At 44.0% G+C, this 24,656-nt stretch overlaps 1 protein-coding gene and 1 pseudogene across 9 annotated transcripts in view; both read right to left on the bottom strand.

Annotated features, from left to right (window-relative positions):
• Positions 1–13,940: 13,940 nt before the first annotated feature.
• LOC100945302 lies at positions 13,941–14,415 on the bottom strand (annotated as a pseudogene). The gene has a single exon (XR_154548.2). The product of XR_154548.2 is annotated as a 40S ribosomal protein S23 pseudogene (transcript).
• A 6,801-nt stretch (positions 14,416–21,216) lies between these two features.
• The window catches only part of PPP2R5C (protein phosphatase 2 regulatory subunit B'gamma), a 162,942-nt gene continuing 159,502 nt past the window's right edge, over positions 21,217–24,656 (bottom strand). For 4 of the 8 annotated variants that reach the window (XM_023518852.1, XM_023518856.1, XM_023518857.1 and 1 more), the window contains one exon: positions 21,217–23,794. In XM_023518852.1, coding sequence (XP_023374620.1) covers positions 23,663–23,794 — 132 coding nt within the window. In that variant the 3' untranslated portion in view covers positions 21,217–23,662. The remainder of the gene's footprint in view (positions 23,795–24,656) is intronic. The other 4 variants (XM_023518853.1, XM_023518854.1, XM_012811087.2 and 1 more) reach the window with 2 other exon arrangements.

The following is a 24,656-nucleotide window of genomic DNA, read 5'->3' as shown; positions in this document are numbered from 1 at the left end:
TGGGCTTAGGCGATTCTCTTGCCTCAGCCTCCTGAGTAGCTGGGACTACGGGCGCCCGCCACAATGCCCAGCTATTTTTTTGTTGCAGTTTGGCCAGGGCCGGGTTTGAACCCGCCACCTCCGTATATAGGGCCGGCGCCCTACTCACTGAGCCACAGGCGCCACCTTGGAAGCTAACTTCTATGAGGGTATTTTTGCCTCTTTTGTTTAATGCAAGATGCCCAGTGTCTAGAAAAATGCCTGGCATCAAGCAGCTAACAGATACTTGCTGAATTAAATGAACTAAGCATGGAGGAGAGGGGTTATTTCTCCTTAGGTCTTTCCTCATTTCTCATCCTCCTCCTTTCAGGTTTTTCCCTCCCTCTACTCTGCTTCTTTTCCTGACTCTGGCCTGAGGCCCTCTTGCCCCAGGTATAAAGGGATCAAGGTAGCTATGATGCAGTGGGGAGAGGGTCCTGGGAAAAGCAAGCTCCATCCCCCAGGGTTATCAATGACTTGGCCAGGAAGCAAGGGGGAAGGGGTGTCGCTGGGGTTGGGTGAGTCCGGGGTTGGTGCTCCACAGTTGACTCGCCCACCCTCGCTTCTGAAGGTGCAGAACCACTTGGCATAGGGTCCACACCCACTGGAGTGCGGGCCCGCTACATACATTTGGCTCTGCACCGCTTAACAACCAGACCCCAGCTCAGCTACCCAAGCAGACTGAGCAGGTGCCCGCTGCCCGGGCCGCTGCTTCCCACGAGGCCATCGCCCGCTCCACGCGCGGCAGTGCATTTCCGCACACTCTGCCTCATGTAAGCCTCAGCGTGATCCTGTACTTCGGGCTTCAGTGTTTCATGCGCAAGGGAACTGAGGCCCAAAGAGTAACTTATTCCAAGTCACTCTAGTAGGAGTATCCGGGCTCTTTACTTGGCAAGTGAGCCAACAGCCATGCCCATGTCCAACTTTGCCTTTCCTCATTCCTGTAGTCTCGGAATACCAGTTTCGAGCCTCTGTCTCTCCGCCGCAGTTAAACATCCCGCTCTGGCCTCACACAGGCTTGGTCACGTGACCCGGGGGCGCTACGGTCATGTGTTCTGCAGTCCCCTTTGCTCAGCTGAGCGCTCAGACCAATCCCCACGGTCAGGAAGGAGAGACATTTTGATTGGTCCATTTTGGCCAGGAGGCGGGAATTTGTACGAGGAGGGAGTGTCAGACTTTCCTGGTCCTCCCGGTTGTGTTCGGCATATCTCGCTCTCTCGCGATACTAGGGGGGCTTCGGGTGCCTCTAGACCCCACAATGTACTGGGCACAAGCAGGGCAGTCCCTTGTTGGCGCAGTCTCTGCGTCATTTACGTCATCTTCCTGAGCCAGACGGGAAATGAGGGATTTGCTCATGATGAAGCCGTGTCACCGGTTCTCTTTTGCCTGGAGAATAGTGTGGACTTCTCTACGTGGGCCCAGGGCCTTCCACCGTCGTCCTTTCCCTGTCTCTAAGGTCCTGTCCTCGCGACCGCCTCTGGAGCCCCTGGCTCTTTCCTTATTTGTGTCACGGACTGGCTTGCACTCCAAGCACTCGTTTCATTTTTATCGTTACACATGTACGGATAATGTTTAAGCTGCGATGATTCCCCCACCCCGCCTTCACTTTACACACAGTTGTGTGGGTGCTTATGTGGATTGGAGGTGGAGTGCGTGACTCATTAGACCTAAATGCCGAGTATCTTCACAGGCTAGCAGGGCCCTACTTGGTTCCTCTGTGTGCCCTTTATCAGTACAGGGCCTGGGACAGATAGCCAAAGGAGCTTATTAGGCGAAAGCGAATTTCTTTCTTTCTTTTTTTTTTTTTTTTTTTTTGACACAGAGCCTCAAGCTGTCACCCTGGGTAGAGTGTCATGGCATCACAGCTCACAGCAACCTCCAACTCCTGGGCTCAAGCGAGTCTCCTGCCTCCGCCTCCCAAGTAGCTGGGACCACAGGCGCCCGCCACAACGCCCAGCTATTTTTTGGTTGCAGCCATTATTGTTGTTTTGGTGAGCCCAGGTTGGATTGGAACCCGCCACCTTAGGTGTATGTGGCTGGTGCCTTAGCCATTTGAGCCACAGGCGCCGAGCCGCGAATTTCTTTCTTTTCTTTCTTTTTTTAAATTAAATCATAGCTGTGTACATTAATGCAGTCATGGGGTACAGTGTGCTGGTTTTATATACAATTTGAAATATTTTAATCAAACTGGTTAACTTAGCCTTCATGGCATTTTCTTAGTTATTGTGTTAAGACATTTATATTCTGGCTCAGCTCAAGTGGCTAAGGCACCAGCCACATACACTTAAGGTGGCGGGTTCAAATCCAGCCCCGCAGCCAAACAATGATGGCTGCAACCAACAAATAGCCCGGCGTTGTGGCATGCGCCTGTGGTCCCAGCTACTTGGGAGGCAGAGGCAGGAGACTCGCTTGAGCCCAGGAGTTGGAGGTTGCTGTGAGCTGTGATGCCACAGCACTCTACCCAGGGGAATAGTTTGAGGCTCTATCTCAAAAAAAAAAAAAAAGACATTTATATTCTACATTTAGAAAGATTCACATGTACCCTTGTAAGATGAACCATAGGTGTGGTCCCAAGCGAATTTATTTCTTTCAGTTTCCAGCTGCACACATCTTGATCTTGATCTACTTTTATAGGAATACTTGGTTATTTGCACACAACTTTTGATTGCAGATCTCCCTCCTGGGATCATGATCTCTCTGCCTGAACATTTTATGACACATTCTTTCATCAGTCTATGAAAAAGAACCCAAACTCTGTAAAATAATTTAAGGAGGTTTATTCTGAGCCAAATATGTGTGATTGCTGCTGGGAGAGCCATGCCCAAGAAGCCTGGAACACCAGGTCTCAAGTGCGGTTGGGTTACGGTTTGGTTTTATACATTTCAGGGAGATGGGACTTACACATTAAGTTAAAATCAGTATAAGGAAGACATACATTGGTTTGACTGGAAATCCAGGACATCTTGAAGCAGTGGCTTGTAGGTTATAGGTGGCTTTAAAGAGTCTTTGATTTGTAATTGGTTAAAGAAATGAAGCTTTGTCAAAATGTTACCTGAAGAAGAGGATCCGGTTGCTTGTCAGCTAATCTACAGAGATGGGGATAGGTCCACAAAACTTTTGTCAGAAGGCTGGGATTCTGGAGAATAGAGTAGCCTCTCAATACTATTGTTGTGCCTGAAAAGTATTCTCCTAAATAGCCCCAACAGACGAATCCGAGACACACTCTGATGTAAAAGACATGAGGTGAGGTTTTACTCAGACCCGGGTCTGGTCTCTCCTGGCATGCAAGCCAAGGAAGAGCCTCGAACCCGGAGTGGAGGAAGTTTTTATGGGGTACAGAAAGCAAGAGGGGTAGGATCGGATACGAGTACACTTTTGATTGGTGGTTGGTGATTTCATTAGTAAAGGAGGATTTGGATTGGTACAGGTAAGGGGCGGGGGAAGGCAACAGGGAGTGGCTTTGCAGGTTTTACTGGCAGAGGTTGGGGCGGAAGGGCTAGGAATGGAGTTTATGCAGTAAACAGGTAGGAGTGAGGCTTGTGTAGTAAACAGCTAGGAGTGGGGCTTGTGTAGTAAACAGCAAAATGGAGTTAATCTGGCCCTCTCACTATTCTGTTCTATTCTTTCTTTTTTGTTAATTTTTAAGACACTGTCTTACTTTGTTGCCCTTGGTAGGGCACTGTGGCATCCTAGCTCGCAGCAACCTCTAACTCTTAGGCTAAAGCCATTCTTTTGCCTCAGCCACCCAAGTAGCTGAGACTACAGGTGCCCGCCACAATGCCTAGCTGGTTTTAGAGACGGAGTCTTGTTCTGGCTTAGGCAATCCACTCACCTCTGCCTCCCAGAGTGCTAGGATTATAAGTGTGAGCCACCACACCTGGCCCTGTTCATTCATTTTTAACATTACAGTTTTATATGTTTAAATTCAAAGTGAAGACTATGTTATTCTTAAACAATAATTGGCAGAACTCATGACTTACAAACAATACACAATATTCTAATTTAAAAGTTAATCTCCTAAATTAATCTACCTAAACTACTTAAGGTAGGCATCTTTAGGGTGGGAGCTAAATTTACAAAACAGTAAGAATGGGAAACCCGGGTGAAGGTCAGGCAGGACCTAAACCAAGCAGACCAGCTTTGTCATGTCTGCTCTAGCCTGACAGAGTCCATCTTATTCTCATTATATGTGCTTTCATAAAGGTTTGGAATGGTTTAAGGAGTTGTTAATCAGAGACCAGACATCAGACATATACCCCATCTCAAGTGATCTGTTAAGTAAATCGATGATCTGCTGGTGTGGTTTAACCTTTGTCTTACATGGCCTTAGGCTTGTGAATGATTTTGTAGATTTTTGTTACAAAAAATAACTCCAAAAGGACAGGGTGATACAGGATTCCCCCATTCAGGGCTGGACAGGGACCCCCATTTTCTAGGCCTCAGCAAACAACTTTTTTTTTTCCAAACTCCACTCTCTGAATATAATAAGCAGGATAAGAGAAAGAAAAAAAGCAGTTTGGCCAGGATTTCATATGTCCAGGCCCCTCCTTATGTGGAAAGCATGCACTCTGCTGCCTTGCCCGGAGCTAGAGGGACTGCAGGGATTGCATTCATTTGGCAATATGTTCACTGGCTAATGAACATAAGGAAGATGTTTTCTATCTGCCAGCTCCTGGCAAAGTACAATTTTTACTCCCAAGACCTCCCTGTTTGGAAGCAGTATATGAACCCTTAGACCAGTGGGTCTCAACCTGTGGGTCACAACCCCTTTTGGGGTTGAACAACCCTTTCACAGGGATGGCCTAAGATAGGGTGACCAGATTTTAACATTGGTAAAGTGGGACAACATGGCCGGGGGTGGAGGGTGGGTGGGGCGGGGGTGGGGCAGGGCAGGGCAGGGCAGGGCCTGACAACAATGCAAACTTTGATAAGCAGTTCTCGATGATCACTTCTCAACAATTATTTGTTATTATTACAGTTTAACATTATAAAATTAACAAAAATAATATAAAACTCATATTCTGGCAAAATAGCCACATGGCAGCCAAAACCCGTATATTCCTTTCCTGTTCTCCTGCCCGTTTGTGCATTCTTTCCAAAAATTGGGACTTTTTTAAAAAGCCACAGGACATGGGACAAATTGTTAAAACGTGGGACTGTCCCGCCCAAAGTGGGACGTCTGGTCACCCTAGCCTAAGACCATCCTGCATATCAGATATTTACATTATGATTCATAACAGTAGCAAAAGTTAAAGTTATGAAGTAGCAATGAAAATAATTGTATGGAGCTGGGCACGGTGGCTCACACATATAATCCCAGCACTGTGGGAGGCTGAGGAGGGAGAATTGCTGGAGCTCAGGAGTTGGAGACTCGCCTGAGTGAAAGTGAGACCCCGACTCATGGAAAAAAAATGGAAAAATCCAGTCAGGCACCACAGCGAGTACCTGTAATCCCAGCGGCTTCCGGAGGCTGAGGCAGCAGGATGCCCAAAAGCCAGGAGTCTGAGGTTGCAGTGAACTACCAAGCCACTGCCCTCTAGGGTGGGACTCTGCCTCAACAAAAAAAAAAAAAAAAAAAAGAAAGAAAGAAAGAAAGAAAGAAAAAATAAGCAATGAAATAAAATTTAAAAAAACAATAAAATAAAATAAAATAACCAAAAAAAAATTTATGGGTTGGGGGTCACTACAACATGAGGAACTGTATTAAAGGGTCGTGGCATTAGGAAGGTGGAGAACCACTGCCCTAGACAAAAGACCCATACAGGTTTCCATTTGGGTGTCCCTGTTCTGCTGCCAAAGGTTCTATTATCCTTCATTCTTTCTGTCTAATAAATTCTGTCTTGTCACTGATCTGTGTAGTCCGTGGATTCATTCTTCAAATCTCTGAGACCAAAGACCCACCGCAGAAAGAAATTCTGGCAACAAGGGCGTAACTACACATGTCTGACCTCCCTTCTCCTCATGGCCAGCAACTCAGATTTAACCTGTTTTGAGGGTGATGGGGGTAGGGAGGTCACCTTGGCCAAGCGGGGTCCGTTCAGTTGGCTGGGAGTGGATATGATTTTATTTTAGTTCCTATACCAGACATTGAGCTATAAGTAAGGGGGGTGGGGCAGACACAGTGCCAGACACTAGAGACAGTAGTGAACAAGACAGGCTTGTGCACTGTTTCCACAGAGCTCACAGTCTAGCCTGGGAGACTGGGATTAGAGATGAGGGAGAAGCCATAAACGCCTGAGATCCGGCATCAGAGAGATCCGAGGCTGCGGGCTAACAAGCCAATAGCCTGGTCAGGGAAAGAGGCAGAATAGTATGTCAGAAGGCTCATGGGCAATATTTTGGCCTGTCACAGAAGGAGAGTAGAGAAGGTAGCTGGGCCAACATTTTGGTTCTGGATCCCTCTGGCTGTAGCATGAAAATCCACTAGTGGGAGTGTGAAGGGTGCAAGTGCAGGAGGGAGTTGGGCAGGCAAGCCAGAAAAGGAACAGACTGAGCAAAGGCTGGAAGAAGAATTCTGAACACATGCAGGAGCCTTTCTGGGCCTCAGTTTGCCCATTTGTAAAGTGGAAGTTGACTCCATCATTGAAATGCTTCAACTTCTGATTCAAATTTAGCAATACGACAGGTTGGGAGCATTTACAACTGTTTAAAACCAGAAGAGAGAAAGATTATGATAGTGGAAAGGAAGGGAGGCTTGAAGGGGTGAAGGAGAGAGAAAATAAGCACAAAAGGACGTTGGGGAAGGAAGGGTTTCCAGGCAAGAGCAAGGGCTCAAGTGAAAAATGCAGAGGGTTGGTCAAGGTTGTGATTAGGTCAGCTGTGTCTGCTAGCTTGCAAACATGGAAATTAGGAGAGTGGAGGGTCCTGTCCTTCCTGATGACTACATTTCAAAGGGATGGCTTGCAGTTCCTTGGGAAAGACACTCCTGAGTTGTAGGAGGTATGTAAGCATATCTCATCGAGACAGAGGAAGGATTCATATTTGTAAGCTCTTTTTAGTAAATGTTTTAAGGGCAAGCTGAACTTATCATCAGGTGTTGGCTAAAACAAATAATAAATGCTTCCAGCATGGCTGAGCTTTCTCTGGCAGGCATTTTATTGGGGGTGGGGGGGCTGGGGTCATATTTTAGGCTGCTAGAAGCTGTGCTAGTGTTTGGCCATCTCTTAATGCAGAGACTTGAGTGGAGTTGTTACATGGAGAGAATTCTGCAGTTCTTCAAGATGCACTTTTATTTATTTAGTAATTTCTCTACAGTTTCTAGCTCTTCTTCAATATGGTGAATGATGCTATGATGAGCAGTCTTCAGCTTATAGCCATTATTCCTTTGTGCAAGTGTTGCTGGTGGCTAAATTCCTAGAAGCAGAATTGCAGAGTCTAAAGGTATGACATTTTTAATATTTTAAATTATTAACATTTTACTTTTATTTTATTTATTTATTTATTTATTTTTTGAGACAGAGTCTCACTGGTTACCCTTAGTAGAGGGCCGTGGCGTCACAGCTTACAGCAACCTCAAACTCTTGGGCTTAAGTGATTGTCTTGCCTTAGCCTCCCAAGTAGCTGGGACTGCCACAACGCCTGGCTATTTTTTTGTTGTAGTTGTCAGTGTTGTTTAGCAGGCCCGGTCTGGGTTTGGCTGGTACCCTAACCACTGAGCCAAGCCAAATATTTAACATTTTAAACATTACCCAATTGCCCTTCCAAAGTGTCATATGAATCTGCATAGCTTATCAACAATAAACTAAAATGCTGTTTCCTCCTGTGATTGGAATTTCTTTCTTGTCCTACCAGGGTTGCTAATTTTCAGTGGATAAGTTCTCTTGTGTCTCAGAGACTCTGTTTTCTTTCTTTCTTTCTTTCTTTTTTTTTTTTTTGAGACAGGAGCCTCAAGCTGTCCCCCTGGGCAGAGTGCTGTGGCATCATAGCTCACAGCAACCTCCAACTCCTGGGCTCAAGCGAGTCTCCTGTCTCGGCCTCCCGAGTAGCTGGGACCACAGGCGCCCACCACAACGCCCGGCTACTTTTTGGTTGCAGCCATCATTGTTGTTTGGCAGGCCCAGGCTGGATTCGAACCCGACACCTTGGGTGTACGTGGCTGGCGCCTTAGCCACTTGAGCCACAGGTGCTGAGCCAAGAGACTCTGTTTTCTTAATGTGAAATGGGGATAGGAAGGACAATTCTAATAATTATAGGAGATGTCATCTGTTGAGCTTCCTTTGCCTGCTTTACATGATCCTTTCTTTAATCCTCCCAAACACCTGCAAGGTAAGAGGAATCATTACCTCACTTTCACACATGAAAGCACTGAGATGGGGATGGAGCTGGAATTGTACCTCTAGTCTGTCTTCCTAGAGCCCATATTCTTTTTTTTTTTTTTGCAGTTTTGGCCAGCCGGCTCTAACCCACCACCCCCAGTAAATGGGGCTGGTGCCCTACTCCTTGAGCCATAGGAGCCGCCCTAGAGCCTGTATTCTGAGGGTAAACTAGAAAGCTGCACCAATGTGGATCCCCCTAGTATATGGGACTTAAAACAACAACAACAAAAACAATAACAGTTTATTTAGAGACAGATCTCACTCTGTCACTCAGACTGGAGTGCAATGGCTCAATCATAGCTCACTGCAGCCTTGAACTCCTGGGCTCAAGCAATCCTCCTGCCTCAGCCTCCCAAGTAGCTGGGATTATAGGTGCCAGTCTTTGTTTCCAGTTCTGTCATATGGGACCCTTTACTGTCACAGCTCTGTTGAACATTATTCTTCTTTGGTCATCTGAATGATGATTGTTTTTCTTTTTCTTTCTTTCTTTTTTTTTTTTTGAGACAGAGCCTCAAGCTGTTGCCCTGGGTACAGTGATGTAGCATCACAGCTCACAGCAACCTCCAACTCTTGGGCTCAAGTGATTCTCCTGCCTCTGTCTCCCAAGTAGCTGAGATTACAGGTGCCCACCACAACACCTGGCTATTTTTTTTTTTTTTTTGGTTGCAGCTGTCATTGTTGTTTGGCGGGTCCGGGCTGGATTCGAACCCGCCAGCTCAGGTGTACGTGGGTGGCGCCTTAACTGCTTGAGCCACAGGCACCAAGCTGATGATTTTTTTCTTTTAATATGTGAGTTAAACCTACTTATATTTATTGTTATTGACTGTTATATTTGATCTCAGTTCTGTCATATTGCTTACAGTATATTTACTGTTTTATATAGAATATACGTTTTACTCTATTGACTGCTTCTTTGTTTTTTTTTTTTGTATTTAGAGAGGTTTGTATCTTTGTTCTACTGGTGATTTTTATACTAATATACGCATATAATAACCTCGTCTTCTCCTTTCTTACTTTATATTGATTCTCTACTGTAAATGGAAGTGAAATTAGTTAATAAACACCTCTCTCCCTTTTCTTTCTACCCCCACCCATTTTTAGAATTCATTTAATCTTACATTAACCTAGTGATATGTCAGCTTCAAATGATATAATTTTACTCCAGACTAATGTGTATGAGGCAGTGAGTGAGAAGGTGCATCTGTTAACCAGGAAGTGTGCCCTCACCAGACGTCTAATGTGCTGGTGCCTTGGTCTTGAACTTCCCGGACTTTAGACCATCAGAAATAAGTGTCTGTTGTTTATAAGCTACCCAGTAAATGGAATTTGGTTATAACAGCAAAATAGACTAAGACAATGTCTGTGTCTCATCAAATTAATTTTTTTCTTATTTATTTAAAAAATAGAGATAGGGTCTTGCTATATTGTCCAGGTTGGTCTTGAACTCCTGAGCTCAAGGGATTTTCCTACCTCAGCCTCCCAAAGTGCTGGGATTTCAGCTGTGAGCCACTTTTTTTTGGTATATCAATTACTCCTCAGTAAAGCTGTTAAAAAAAAAATCCTCCCTCAATCCTTATCTCCTTTCAGGTATTGCTCATTTCTCTGCTGGCTTGTTAAACAAAATGTTTCAGGTTTGGGGGACACATATCTATAGCCACTGCGTCCACTCCTTCACATCCAGTGCATCCACACCCACCCCAGCTGGGCTCTGTCCTCAACACTCCGTAGAGAATGCCCCGGTCTCTGATGATGCAGTTATCCCCCACAGGTGATCTCTGGCTCTGAGGGATATAAGCCTTTCCTAGAACTTAGAGAACTCTCTAAATGGGAGCCTGTAGTCTTATTTTGTTCGGTTGGCCCACATGCTCCTGACTGCCACATCTGCCTCTCTGGGCCTGCCCATCCTCTGGAAACAGAGATGCATGCCTCCCAGCTGCCCCTCTGTCTGGAACACCCTCTTTCTCTCCATCTCAGGAGGCTGCCCCAACCACTTAGGGAGCCACTCTCCCTATGTGGCTCTTCCACTGTTTGTCCATTGCTTGTGGTCTATTCCCCCACCAAAAGACAAGCCCCAGTAGCTGTATGCCTGGCACACAGTAGCTGCTTAATAATTATCTCATGTGGGTGATGCCCATAGCTCAGTGGGTAGGGTGCTGGCCATATACACTGAGGCTAATGGGTTCGAACTCGGCCTGGGCCAGCTAAGGCAACAATGACAACTGTGACAACAACAACAACAACAAATAGCTGGGAATTGTGGCGGGCACCTGTAGTCCCAGCTACTTGGGAGGCTGAGGCAAGAGAATTGCTTATGCCCAAGAGTTTGAGGTTGCCGTGAGCTGTGACGCTATGGCACTCTACCCAGGGGGATAGCTTGAGACTCTGTCTCAAAAAAAAAAAAAAAAAAGTATCTCATGTGACCAGCCGTGCAACAGCCATGCTTAAAACCATGTGGCCACTTCCACATCTTCTGCAGGATGAATGCTCTGTCTGCCCACCCTCTCAGGCTCTGTGGCTGCATCCCTTGGGATTGCATCCGTCACTGGATGGGCAGGAAACAGGGCACCGGCCTCCTGCCCACCCAGTCTCTTGTTCGCTTTCCCTGTGCTCTCACTCCTTCTTGGTAGGGACTGTCCTCTTTTCCAGGCGCATTTGCACTTCCAAGAGGCTCAACTTAGGGATGGCATCTCCTGAAAGCCTTTCCTGATCTCACCTGCTTCCCAGCCAAAACACTCACATTATATTTTCCCTTCAAAGTATTCTCTTCTGCAATATGGCGAGGTGCTTGAGGAAGGGTCTGCTCTGCTCAGAAGACAAAGGTGTTGAATGAATAAATCAAATGCTCTACTGCAATGGCACCCTCAGCCACATAGCTACCCAAATTAGGAAGCATGCTGCTTCTCCCTGCATTCCTCCCTATGTCCAGCCAAGAATACACACAGACACACACACAGTCTTGCTCTGTTGCCTGGTCTAGAGTGCCATGGCTTCAGCCTAGCTCACAGCAACTTCAAACTAATGGGTTCAAGTGATCCTCCCACTTTGGCCTCTCTCATAGCTGAAACTACAGATGTCTGCCACCACTCTTTTTGTTCTATTTTTAGTGGAGATGGGGTCTTACTCTTGCTCAGGCTGGTCTTCAGCTCTTGACCTCAAGTAATCCTCTTGCCTTGGCCTTCCAGAGTACTAGGATTACAGGAATGAACTACTGTACCTTGCCCAGCCAAGAATCTTGTGAATAGTGATGGGGAAGGGTAGGAGCACCTTTTGGATTCCTATGACCCAGGTTAGATACCAGTTTAGCCACTTGCTAGTAACAGGCTCATGATGCAGGCCAAGTTGCTTGAACCTCTCAGTTTCTGTTCCCTAGCTGCCTCCCAGGATTAGTGGAGGGATTATAAATACTAATAATCCATCCATCTTCAATACAAGGTATAGGCAGTCCCCAAGTTATAAACATTTGACTTACATACAACTCACACTTATAAACAAAGCCTATTATAGGTGATAGGTAAATGTACCTGTTCCAACTTAGGAACAAATCTACAGAACCCGCCTAGTTTGTAACCTGGGGACTGCCTGAACCTCGGCTAGAACTTCCAGCAATATGTTGAAAAACAATGGTGATAGTGCATATCCTTATCTGGTTCCAGTTCTAAGTGGAAAAGCTTTCAGTTTTACTCCATTCAGTATGATATTACTGTGGGTTTGCCCTAGATGTCTTCAATCAGCTTAAGAAATGTGTCACCTATGCCTATTTTCTTTCCTTTATTTTTTTAATTGCAGTTTTTGGCCAGGGCTGGGTTTGAACCCACCAGCTCCGGCATATGGAGCTGGAGTCCCACTCCTTTGAGCCAAAGGCACCACTCATTTTTTTTGAGACAGAGTCTCACTATGTCACCCTCAGTAGAGTGCTATGGCGTCACAGCTCACAGCAATCTCCAACTCTTGGGCTTAAGCGATTCTCTTGCCTTAGCCTCCCAAGTAGCTGGGACTACAGGCTCCTGAAACAATGACTGGTTATTTTTTGTTGCAGTTGTTTAGCTGACCCGGGCTGGGGTTTGAACCTGCTACCCTCAGTGTATGTGGTTAGTGCTGTAACCACTGTGCTAAGGATGCTGAGCCTCCTATGCCTATTTTCTTAAGTGTTTTTGTTAGAAAAAGATGCTGAATTTCATCAAATGCTTTTTCTGCATCTATTGAGAGGATCACATAGTCTTTGTTTTTCTTTCTATTGATATTATGAATTACATGTATGGGTTTGCATGTGTTAAACCAGCCTTGCATCCTTGGGATGAAGCCTACAAATCAGTAGCCTTTGTATACCCCAAAAGAGTCAAGTTGAGAAGCAAATCAAGGACACAATTCCCTTTACAGTAGATGCAAAGAAAATGAAATACTTAGGAATATACCTAACAAAAGAAGTATAGGATCTCCATAAGGAGAATTATGAAACACTAAGAAAAGAAATAGCAGAAGACACTAACAAATGGAAAAACATACCATGCTCTTGGTTGGGAAGAATCAATATTGTTAAAATGTCTATTGTACCCAAAGCAATCTATAGATTCAATGTAATCCCCATTAAAATGCCAACATCATACTTTGAACTGGAAAAAATAGTATTTCATTTTTTATGGAACTGGAAAAAAACCTATATAGCCAAGGCAATTCTCAGTAATAAAAACAAAGCTGGAGGGCAGCACCTGTGGCTCAATGGGTAGGGTGCCAGCCCCATATACCGAGGGTGGTGGGTTCAAACCCGGCCCCGGCCAAACTGCAACAAAAATATAGCTGGACGTTGTGGTGGGCGCCTATAGTCCCAGCTACTCAGGAGGCTGAGGCAAGAGAATCACCTAAGCCCAGGAGCTGGAGGTTGATGTGAGCTGTGATGCCACAGCACTCTCCCGAGGGCGACAAAGTGAGACTTTGTCTTTAAAAAACAAAACAAAACAAAGCTGGGGGCATCATTCTACCAGACATCAGGCTATCTTACAAGTCCACCGTGATCAAAACAGCATTGTATTGGCACAAAAATAGAGATATATACAAATGGAACAGAATAGAAAACCTAGAGTTGGCTTGGCGCCAGTGGCTCAAGCGGCTAAGGTGCCAGCCACATACACCTGTGCTGGTGGGTTCAAATCCAGCCTGGGCCTGCCAAAAAAAATGACAGCTGCAACCAACAAATAGCCAGGCATTGTGGGGGGCGCCTGTAGTCCCAGCTACTTGGCAGGTGGAGGCAAGAGAATTGCTTGAGCCCAGGAGTTGGAGGTTGCTGTGAGCTGTGATGCCATAGCACTCTACCCAGGGTGACAACTTGAGGATCTGTCTCAAAAAAAAAAAAGAAAAGAAAGAAAGCCTAGAGTTGAAACCAGCCTCTTATCACCATCTGATCTTTGATAAACCAAACAAAAGCATCCTGTGGGGGAGAGAATCCCTATTCAACAATAGTGCTTGGGAGAACTGGATAACCACATGTAAAAGACTGAAACTGGACTGATACCTTTCACCACTTAGAAAAATTGACTCAAGATGGACAAAAGATTTAAGTCTAAGACATAATGTGATAAAAATATTAAAAGAAAGTGTGGGAAAAACTCTTTCTTTTTTTCGAATATGAAAATTTATTACTGTGTTTTCATCAAAATTTATGATCTTGGTCGTTCCTTCTTGCCATTGTAAAGGGCCAAAAGAGAGACATTAGCTACTTTGACAACCTTAAAGCGGAGTCCAGGAATGTCACTAACAGCATGACCTTTTCGACCAAATCCAGCAACCAGAACTTCATCGTTTTCCTCAATAAAGTTCAAGCAACCATTGTTGGGTACAAATGCTGTGATTTTCTTGCCATTCTTGGTCAGCTGGACCCTGACACACTTCCTGATGGTAGAATTTGGCTGTTTGGCTTCAACTCCTACTTTTTCCAACACAATCCCCTTTGCATGGGAAGCACCTCCGAAAGGGTTGGCCTTCAGGGCTGTGCCCAGATGGGCCTTCTTGTACTGTTTATCATGCCACTTCTGGTCTCATCTGTGACTACAGAGCTTATAGCAGTTCCGAGCCCACGACACTTGCCCATCATGTCGGCACCATGGGCCTACGTGAAAGAGAGGGCAAAACTCTTGATGATGTCAGACTGGGGAAAGATTTTATGAAGAAGACTTCAGTGGCAATTGCAATCACGAAAATAAACAAATGGGACTTAATGAAGCTGAAAAGCTTCTGCACAGCTAAGGACACAATAATTAAAGAAAAAAGACAACATTCAGAATAGGAAAAGATATTTGCATGGTATGAATCTGACGAACGGTTGATAATTAGAATTTACAGAGAACTCAAATTAATCAACAAAAAAAGAGCAAACAATCCCATCTACCACCAGGCAAGAGATATGAACAGAACCTTCTCAGAGGAAGACAGACAAATGGCTAAAAACATTTGAAAAAATTCTCATCATCCCTAACCAGAGAAATGCAGATCAAAACCACCTAACTCCAGTGAGAATAGCCCATATCACAGTGTCACAAAGCTTCAAATGCTGGCAGGAATGTGGAGAGAAGGGAACACTTTTCATTGTTGATGGGACTACAAACTAATACAACCTCTTTGGAAAGAAGTTTGGAGAATCCTCAAAGAACTCAAATTAGATCTCCCATTTGATCCTGGAATCCCATTATTACGCATCTACCCAGAAGAAAAAAAAATCATTTTATCATAAAGACATTTACACCGATTGTTTATTGCAGCTCAATTTACAATCACCAAGTTGTGGAAACAACCTAAATGCCCATCAACCCAGGAATGGATTAACAAGCTGTGGTATATGTATACCATGGAATACTATTCAGCCATTAAAAAAGATAGAGACTTTACATCTTTTGTATGAACCTGGATGGAATTCAAACACATTCCTCTTAGTAAAGTATCACAAGAATGGAGACTCAAGTATCCAGTGTATTTGATACAAATATGAAGCCAGTAGATGATCTAATACACGCCCACATAAGAGGAAAACTCAAATGAACTCAAGGTGTGGGTAAGGGGAATGAGGAGTGGGGGAGAGGACAGGCAGGAGAGGGATGAGTGTGCTCTTACTTAATAGGCACAATGTTAGGGTGTATGGCACACCTCTTGGGGGTGGGACACAATTCTAAGTGCAACACTGTAACCTAACAAATGCAAACACTGTAACCTATTTATACCCTCAAATTAGTCTGAAATTAAAAAAAAAAGAGAGAGAAACTGGCTGGGCCTATTGGCTCGTGCTTATAATCCTAGCACTTTGGGAGACCAAGTTTCAAGGATAGCTTAAGGATAAGAGTTTGAGACCAGCAAGGGCAACATGGTGAGACCCTGTCTCTACAAAACATAAAAAAAATTTGACTTGGCACCTGTAGCTCAGCAGCTAGGGCACCAGCCACATACACCAGAGCTGGCGGGATCGAATCCAGCCTGGGCCCGCCAAACAAAATGACGGCTGCAACCAACAAATAGCCAGGCATTGTGGGGGCCACCTGTAGTCCCAGCTACTTGGGAGCCTGAGGCAAGAGAATCACTTAAGCCCAAGAGTTTGAGGTTGCTGTGAGCTGTGAAACCACAGCACTCTCTCCAGGGTGACATAGTGAGACTCTGTCTCAAAAAAACAAAACATAAAAATATTAACTGGGTGTGTTGATGTGACCTTGGGCCTAGGACTTGGAGACTGCAGTGAGCTATGATCAGCCACTGTACTCTACCCTGGGCAACAGAATGAGACCCTGTCTCCAAAAAAAAAAAAAGACGAAGAAAGGAACTAGTGTTTATGTTTGCCATCTCCTAAAGGTATATTTCAATGCCAAAAGTGGAGGCAAAGCATGTCAGACAAAGGATAAATCTTTAAATTGAATCTGTTTCCTGAGGAACTGACTCCACTGCCTTTTCTCTTATGTGAAGGTAGTGGAAACACTGCCAAGCAGCCTGGCTGCAGGAACTGGGGCACTGTCACCAGCCCTCCTAGTCACTAGAAATCCGAGGCTGGTTCCATTGTTAACTTAAGTGGGGCAGATTTAATGGTCTGGCCTCAGTACCATGCTGGCAGGCTTGGGATCAGGATCTGGAAGATTTGTGTCTGTCCCACACTGTGGCTTCACTGACTGGCTTTGGGTGGCCCTGGCTGTCCTTACTGATGAAGCTGTGAGCTGCGTAACATGGCCCTGAGGTCTCTTCCCACCCTGAGAGCATTTGTGATGTGATGAAGTCCTGCCAGTCTCCAGGCTGGAGAATAAAGCCAGTGAAAGAGGTAGTTACTGTTACTCTGCTAGTCTGTAGTTTGGGCAATGGGCCATGGTGTTCATTTTGTCATGAATGAGTGAATGTATGGGGTCACTGCAGTTTCTATAGCCTGAGATTTCTGCACTCCAGAGACTTTTTCCAGGCTCTGGATAATTTAGGGAGGCTTGGGCTCATTGGTTCCCTAAAGACTTCCCATTCTCTACTTATTACCAATATGTCCTTTGTCAATTAGACTGTACTGAATGCTTACAGAGCAATGAATATGTTTCTCTCATGCTCAGAAGTTGAGGGGGGAAATAAAGCTAGGTATATTTCCCAAATTTGTTCAATGTTGATATTAAATCAAAGCCATCCCTTAGCTACTAAAGGTACTGAATTGTTTCCTCCTTGAGTTACTAAGAATGGTTCCTTTTTCTACTCAGTTTATTTAGTCTCATTCCGAAGCCTATACTTTCTCAAATTAACTAGAAAGCAGGTCTCATGGTTTGGCTGAAGAGCCCCCTTTTTCTGTGCAGTGGGAAAAGTGTTGGGTCAGGAAGGTCTAGATGACTGTAGCACCCTGCACTCACCTTACCTGGCCTCAGCCAAGCAGGTGAGCCTCTCCATGCTTTAGTTCCTCTTCTGGTGTGGACAGCAGTTACAAGTAAAGGATTAACCTTGTCCATTGGCTTTTGCTCCAGTCTCTGGACATGGCTGCTAAGCCTCTGGAGTATCCTCCCCATAAAAGTACCTTTGTTTACCTGGCAGCCTTAGGCCATGCTGGGTAGTCTGTGCTAACAATGGGATTTATGCTGAGGTCTGGGACCATGCCATCTGGTTCACTTCTGGAGGGGCTGGACAATACTGCCAGCCATATGTGTATGGTTAATCCCCCAAACACTGGACACCAAGGCTTGGATGAGCTTTTCTGGTTGGCAGTGCTCATTGTGTGCCACCACACACGGTTGGGAGAAGCCAGTACTGTGGCAGGATCTCACTGAGAGCAGACAGCTGGCAGCTCCGAGCTCCAGGCCCTTTCCTCCCCATGACTGTGCCCTGGGCTTTCATCCATGTCTTTTCATTGTCATCAGTTGTAACCCTGAGTATGACAGCTTTACTCACCTCTGGGTCCTTCTAGGGAACTCTTCAACCCAAGAGTGGTCTGGACTTCCGACCTTTGCAAGCAGTGGTCCTCTGCTGAGTCTCAGAACGGGTGGTCAAGGATTTCTGACCTTGGTAGTGACCCTCTGCTGAGTCTTAGGATGTGCTGGCAGGCTCCTGGTGAGCCATTCCTTTTCTCTGCCCTCCTTGGTGTCTCATAGGATTTGCTCTTCCCTGTGGGGCTTTAATTACTAATTCAATCTATGTGGTAGGTTTTTTGTTCTAGTATTTTTGCAACTCATAAAGAAATATTCTCCAAGAAAGATACTCTAGGTTTCCTGGCAAAAAATTTCACTATAAAATCATCTGGTCTCTGACATAAAAAAATAAGGTGGCCTTGAAACCATTCCATAAAAAGCAAAAGAAACCAAAGAGTTAAAACTTTCCTAGAGGTCTAAGCTTTGCAAGGTCTAGCCATAGTTAAGAACCAGGTCTGCCTCCAAGCCTGCTTCCCTATAATTGCTTACTGCTCAGGAGTCTGGTTATAGATGTATAATTTCCCTAAATCGCTTCTATAGATAATACCTCTATTGTGAAACCTAAGGCTGCCTTTATTTATTTTTTTGCAGTTTTTGGTTGAGGCTGGGTGTGAACCTGCAACCTCTGGTATATGGGGCTGGCGCCCTACTCCTTTGTGCCACAGGTGCCACCCTAAGGCTGCCTTTAAGATGTTTTCCAGACCCTGCATTTCTATGGGCCCACTGAATCAAACTGATCAGTGATCTATGCTGTGGAACTGACTCAATCAGTCATACTCCCATCAAGAAAGACGAACTCAGCACATGAATGCAGATTCCAAATCCCTGTGATTTCACCTCCAACTCAGCTGACCAGAAGTGCTGATTCCTTAGCCCCCTGCCCATCAAATTTCCCTCAAAATCCCCAGCCTGTGCTGGGCAGGGTGGCTTGCACCTGTAATCCTAGCACTCTGGAAGGCCAACACAGGCAGATTGCCTGAAATCAGGAGTTTGAGACTAGCCTGAGCAAGAGTGATACCGACCTCTACTAAAAGTAGGAAAAAAAAAAGGCACAGTGGCAAGCCCCTGTAGTCCCAGCTACTTGAGGCTGAGGCAGGAGGATCACTTGAGTCCAAGTTTGAGGTTGCTGTGAGCTATGATGCCATGGCAGCACTCTACCCAGGGTGACAGAGTGAGACTCTGTCTCCAAAAAAAAAAAAAAAAAAAAAAATCCACCTCAGTCTTGAGCTTCTGGCAGAGGCAGATTTGAGAAATTTCTCCTGTCTCTGTGTTCACCTGCTGAATGACTATTAAAACATCTTAGTTGCACCCTGCTGTCCCTGTACATTGGCTCTTTTCAGTGGGCAAAAAGAACCCAGTTGGGTGATAGCCTAAAACAGATTTGCTGGATAGTAATACCTTAGACATAGTGATATTTGCTTTTGCTCAAGACCAGCCCTTTGGCGAAGCCATGGGGTCAGTATAGATTGTGGGCTCTGTGCTGCCCAATAGTTTGGTTTTCAAGAGGCTCCAGCCTCAGTGCCATTTCTTGTTTAGAAGGTGGCCTTTGTTCTGGCTTAAGACCTTGAAAGAGCCTGCTATGGACTGACTGTATCCCCCAATTCAGGGGTCCTCAAACTTTTTAAACAGGGGGCCAGTTCACTGTCCCTCAGATTTTTGGAGGGCTGGACTGCCGGCCTCAGGATTAGCCAGCTGCTAAGCAGGATAGGCAGCGGCGGCAAAAAATACCTGGCGGGCTGGACAAATCTCCTCAACAGGCCGCATGTGGCCTGCTGGCCATAGTTTGAGGACGCCTGGTCTAGTCTGAGGAAACAGCAGTTTGAGAGCAGCTGCACCAGATTTACAACCTTCTGACCAGTATGCCTGCTCTTAGGTAGAAGTGAGGTATATGTGGTTCTTCAAAATATCCAACAACATTACCAGATTCTTTTTTTTATTTTTGGCTGGGGCTGGGTTTGAACCTGCCACCTCCAGCATATGGGGCTGGCGCCCTACCCTTTTGAGCCACAGGCGCCACCCATGTTACCAGATTCTTAGGCCAAAGAATCCCTAGGAAGCTCCAGGTCCACCATCTGCCTGGAGCTGTGCCTCTTCCGTGCGCCTTAGCTTCAGAGCGAAGTCTACATTTCTGATGAGAGGGGAGTCTTAGAGATCAGTCCACAGATGAGACCAAAGAGCTTATCCACTGCGCACCGGCTGGCATGTAATTGTGGAGAGGTGAGGTGTGTATAACAATGACTTGAGGAAACAAAACTTTATTCTCTAGTACTATTTTCATGGACTTTTCGGCAACAGCACCAGTGAAGATAAAGACTTTCCATTAAGGAAGTGGATTAACTAGGACTCCAAAGTCATATTCTCAGCAACAGCAATTCTGTTCTTTTTTTTTTTACCCTCAGACAGGTCTCACTGTTGCCCCAGGCTAGAGTGCTGTGGCTTCAGCCTAACTCACAACAACCTCAAACTCCTGGGATGGAGCGATCTTCCTACCTCAGCCTCCAGAGTACTTGGGACTAGGTGTCCACCACCACAATCCCTGACTAACTTTTCTATTTTTAGTAGAGACAGGGTCTCCAACTTGCCTAGGCTAGTTTCAAACTCCTGAACTCAAGCAATCCTCTTGCCTCAGCCTTCCAGGGTTCTAGGATTATAGGCACCAGCTACTTTACCCACCTAATTCTGCTCTATTTTTAAGACATAAATTTCTCTTCAATAATTTTTTTCTTTGAGACAGAGTCTCACTATGTCGCCCTCAGTAGAGTGCCATAACATCACAGCTCACAGCAACCTCAAACTCTTGGGCTTAAGTGATTCTCTTGCCTCAGCCTCCCAAGTAGCTGGGGCTATAGGTGCCTGCCCCAATGCCTGGCCATTTTTTTGTTGTAGTTTGGCCAGGGCTGGGTTCGAACCCACCACCCTCAGTATATGGGCCCGAAGCCCCACTCACTGAGCCACAGGCATGGCCCTCAAATAATTCAATTTCTATAAATTGTATTTTGAGTCACCTGTGCTTACTTAGGAAAACAAAAACAAAAAATGAGAGGTGACCTATAAAAAGTCACTTCTGCTTTTTCCACTAAAGTAAAAAATTAGCTCACAGAATTAAATTTGAGAAGCATTGATTAGCAGGTGCTCAATGTGACTGGATGAGGGACACCTGCCTCTGTTGGCAGCCCAGTGACCTACCAGGGACCTGAGAAGGTTGGAACTATATTGCCCAACTCTATTGCTAAATTTAGTTTCATGATGAGTAATAAAATCCACATGTTTTTTATTTAGTCCATATAATACACCATTTTGTAGAGTTTTTTTTTAAAATTAGGTAAAAGAGCATATTAAATGGCAAGTGTATGAAGTTTCTCTTCATAAACAATGTCAAAACAAAAAGTTTTGAATTACAAAATGTTAAAAAATATGTAGGTACTTAACATTTCACTAAAGCATAAAGTTACAGATATTTTCTAAAGAAAAATAATTGTGCCACTTACCTATTTTTGCTGTTTCTATGAACTTTTTTATTCTGTACATAGGACATTTTGTACAAAATATGAAGTCTACATTTTTATTACTTATTACCATAAAACAAAGATACAATGTATGTACAATATTAAAAGGAAGCCATACTAAAGCCACACTAAAAAGACACTCAGAATAGTGACATTTCTGACATACAGATACATTTTGGAAAGAGTAAGATGCCAAACGCAGAACTTTATGAAGAAAAACAGTCACCAGTTTATTTTCAATGTAGTACTTTTGAAATCAGTTTGGTACAGAATAAACAGTGTGTCTATATAATAATACATAAGTTGAACAATTAGCACAGGGAATCCGAGTACTAACTAGGGAAACTTTAATAGGCCAAAATATTAAGTAATACTCTTGCCAAAGAAAATTCGTTTCTCTCAAAACTTTTTTCTTTTTGGTGAGTGTTTGTCTTCAATAAAGAGCAGAAATAAAACCTAGACAAAAAGATGTTCTTATACATTGAGCTTTACACAATCACCCAAACATTGATATTTTGCTTTTTCCCAAGGGCAAAAAGAGAGTCTTCCCAGAAACCTCTCACAAACATACTGAACATTCAAAACCAAGGATATTGGAGAATCTATCAGCTAAAGACGGAAGTTCAAACAATGGTATATATCAAAATACATAAGACGCTGCTTTATACAATAAAAAGCACCCTTTTTCCCTCAAGAGGAGAAGGCATCTAAACTTTTTTTAAATTATAGATTTCATAATGGTAAAATGGATAGATACTTGTCAAGTTTCTCAGGAAGTATTCTTCTCCCAAAGTGGACTTGTCCACTTCTGCTGGGGCCATCTTTAACTGCAGACTAGCACTTGTTCTTAACACAAGAGACCCCTCCCCCCAGAAATTTTTCCTCCAAGACACAAGGAAATAAACATTGTCAATGGATTTAAATGACACCAATGGGCAGCAGGCACCACAGCTGCACAAGGAACAATGTCTGCTTTTCACAATCTTTTAATGGATACCCGAGACTTTGATTAAAAAAACAGATCCTAAAAGAAGCCACATTTTGTCTTTTACGCATCAAGACATTTAACATTAAGTTATATAATCTTATGCCAAAGACGGAATAAACTAGAATCACTGGTTTAGAATAGCAGTACACATCTCAAGTAGCTTTCAAGCAAGATAAGTAAGTCAAAATACTGGCCACCCTGAGAGAAATAAAGAATAGACAAAGCACTAAGTTTAAAGATTTTTCTCCTCGTGCTATTCCATCTAAAACAAAAGCTCAATACATGCAAGGAAGTCTGTGAATATATAGCAGCATTTGAAGACTGATGAAAACTCAGACACTGTATTTTCCTTATGAGGTGTTGATAAAGTGTGCTCTTTTCAACAGAAAAATTCATTTAACATCATCCTCACTGGTGCTTCCTCTAAGCTCTTAGAACCACATTACAAGCAATAAGCGAACCCAGTGGCAGTGGCTGGCCCTGTACAATGTTATTTTGTTACTTTATGCCCAAAGGCAGCTGCAGTTTTACCTTAGGCCAAGAACTGGCTTAACTCAAAGTGATCTCATTCTAACTTTCTACATAATGTGGAATTCTTAGAGACTATAATTTTATTAATTCATAAGTCTTATTGAAGGGCAACAGTATGTAAGTAGATGAAAAAAATCCCCAAATAAAAATATGAACACATAATTTTAAAATTCCAATTTCAGGTAAGGTAGACAGAGAAAGCTCTTTTAAAATAAATTTGTTCTATGAGCTTACTCCTGGGAACCTGGTGCTGTACCACAGTCTCGGAAATATGGCTTTAGGTACACATGAGAGAAGAGGACATGGTATACGTGTCATTAATCAAAGTAAAGAAACACCTTAGAAAATACCAGCGGCCGAGGATTGTCACGTCACTTTTCCCAGTACGTGTGTTAGAAAATGAAAAGGAAAGAACCATTTCAATGAGATAAAAAAACAAACAATACTTGCTGGCATAACAATCATGTGGAAACAATTTCAAAGGTTGTAAAGTCTTAAAAAATAGGTAATATTTTTTAAAGTGTTCCTTTGATTTGAAAAACATTGATATTATCATAGAACCACCTATTTTAAAGGATCACAAATTCCTTTTGGGTAGAACATGAAGATGAGGAGCAGGGTGCTTTCCTACAGCTCTGATTTTGTGAAACAGTCTTATTTAGGACTACGCTGGGTGGTGACGACACTGTGAGGACACTGTCATCAACCTACGGCTCTGCCAGCGGGGTCTGAGAAGTCACCATTGTTTGAACTCCTAATCTCGAGCTGAGGCAGACGTACGTTATTGCCTACAACAGGGTCGAAGAAAGCTTTGACTTTGAGTGTAACTGATTGGTATGGCACAAAAAGTATGTATTTTCTACAGAATCCAGAGAGAAACTGGCAGGCCAGCCCAGCAAGGAGCTCCTAAAGCTAGCGCCCGTCTGGGGAGACCAGCTCGTCGGCTCTGCAGTGAGTTTCCAAGGCTTTCTTGGTGTGGGGATCCTGAGGCAGCTCGGACTTGCGGCGTGCAAGAGGACGGTCCTTCTTCGGATCTTTCTGTGCCTGGAATTAAAAATGCAATGGAGTTGGCTACAAACTAAGCTATCTAAAAAGCAAGCTCACTTCTAAATTATAAGGCAAATGTGCATCACCCTTATTGACCATGATTCACTGGCCATTGGGAAAAGGCTTATTTCTTATCATGGCAATTCATCAAAAATACCTTGTTTATTAAAATTCATCTCATTAGTGTGAAGGAATGTGTGTACAGTATCAGCATTTTGGTCTTCTAAATTGTGTAGTATTTTTACGGAGTACTCAGTACCTCTATTTCACAGAATTTGACACTTTGGGTAAATCTCATAAATACTCTACTATTTAAGAAAATGTTACCAAAGCCATTTATGGTTATGTTTATTCCAGAAACATTTCAGGAAATAGATATTTCCTATGAAGGTAAATAAAAAGAATGGATGAAAAACACTTGAACTGGATTTAAAACCAGTAAGAAATCTAAAACTTGTATCAAATAATAAAAAAAAAAGATACTCCTTTCTCTAATCCATTAAATGTTTTCCTCAAGTTTTGGAAAATTTGGTTTTACTTAAAGTGAGTACCATTTTTGCAGGAGGATTTAGATACTGTTTGCAATAAAAGGCAAACCTGGTATGGGGAGTTTATATACCAAAAGCATCTACTTCTGTGAATAATATTAAAATAATTCGGTTTTAAAGCAGATCCTTGGCTTGGCGCCTGTGGCTCAAGTGGCTAAGGCGCCAGCCACGTACACCCAAGGTGGCAGGTTTGAATCCAGCCTGGGCCCGCCAAACAATGACGGCTGCAACCAAAAAATAGCCAGGCATTGTGGCGGGCGCCTGTGGTCCCAGCTACTTGGGAGGCTGAGGCAGGAGACTCGCTTGAGCCC

Source organism: Otolemur garnettii, unplaced genomic scaffold, assembly GCF_000181295.1.
Source record: "Otolemur garnettii isolate 467f Iridium unplaced genomic scaffold, OtoGar3 scaffold00149, whole genome shotgun sequence".
In the NCBI taxonomy this organism is placed as follows: domain Eukaryota; kingdom Metazoa; phylum Chordata; class Mammalia; order Primates; family Galagidae; genus Otolemur; species Otolemur garnettii.
Note: the sequence above shows the minus strand (reverse complement) of the source record. Positions and strands in the feature narration are given on the sequence as shown.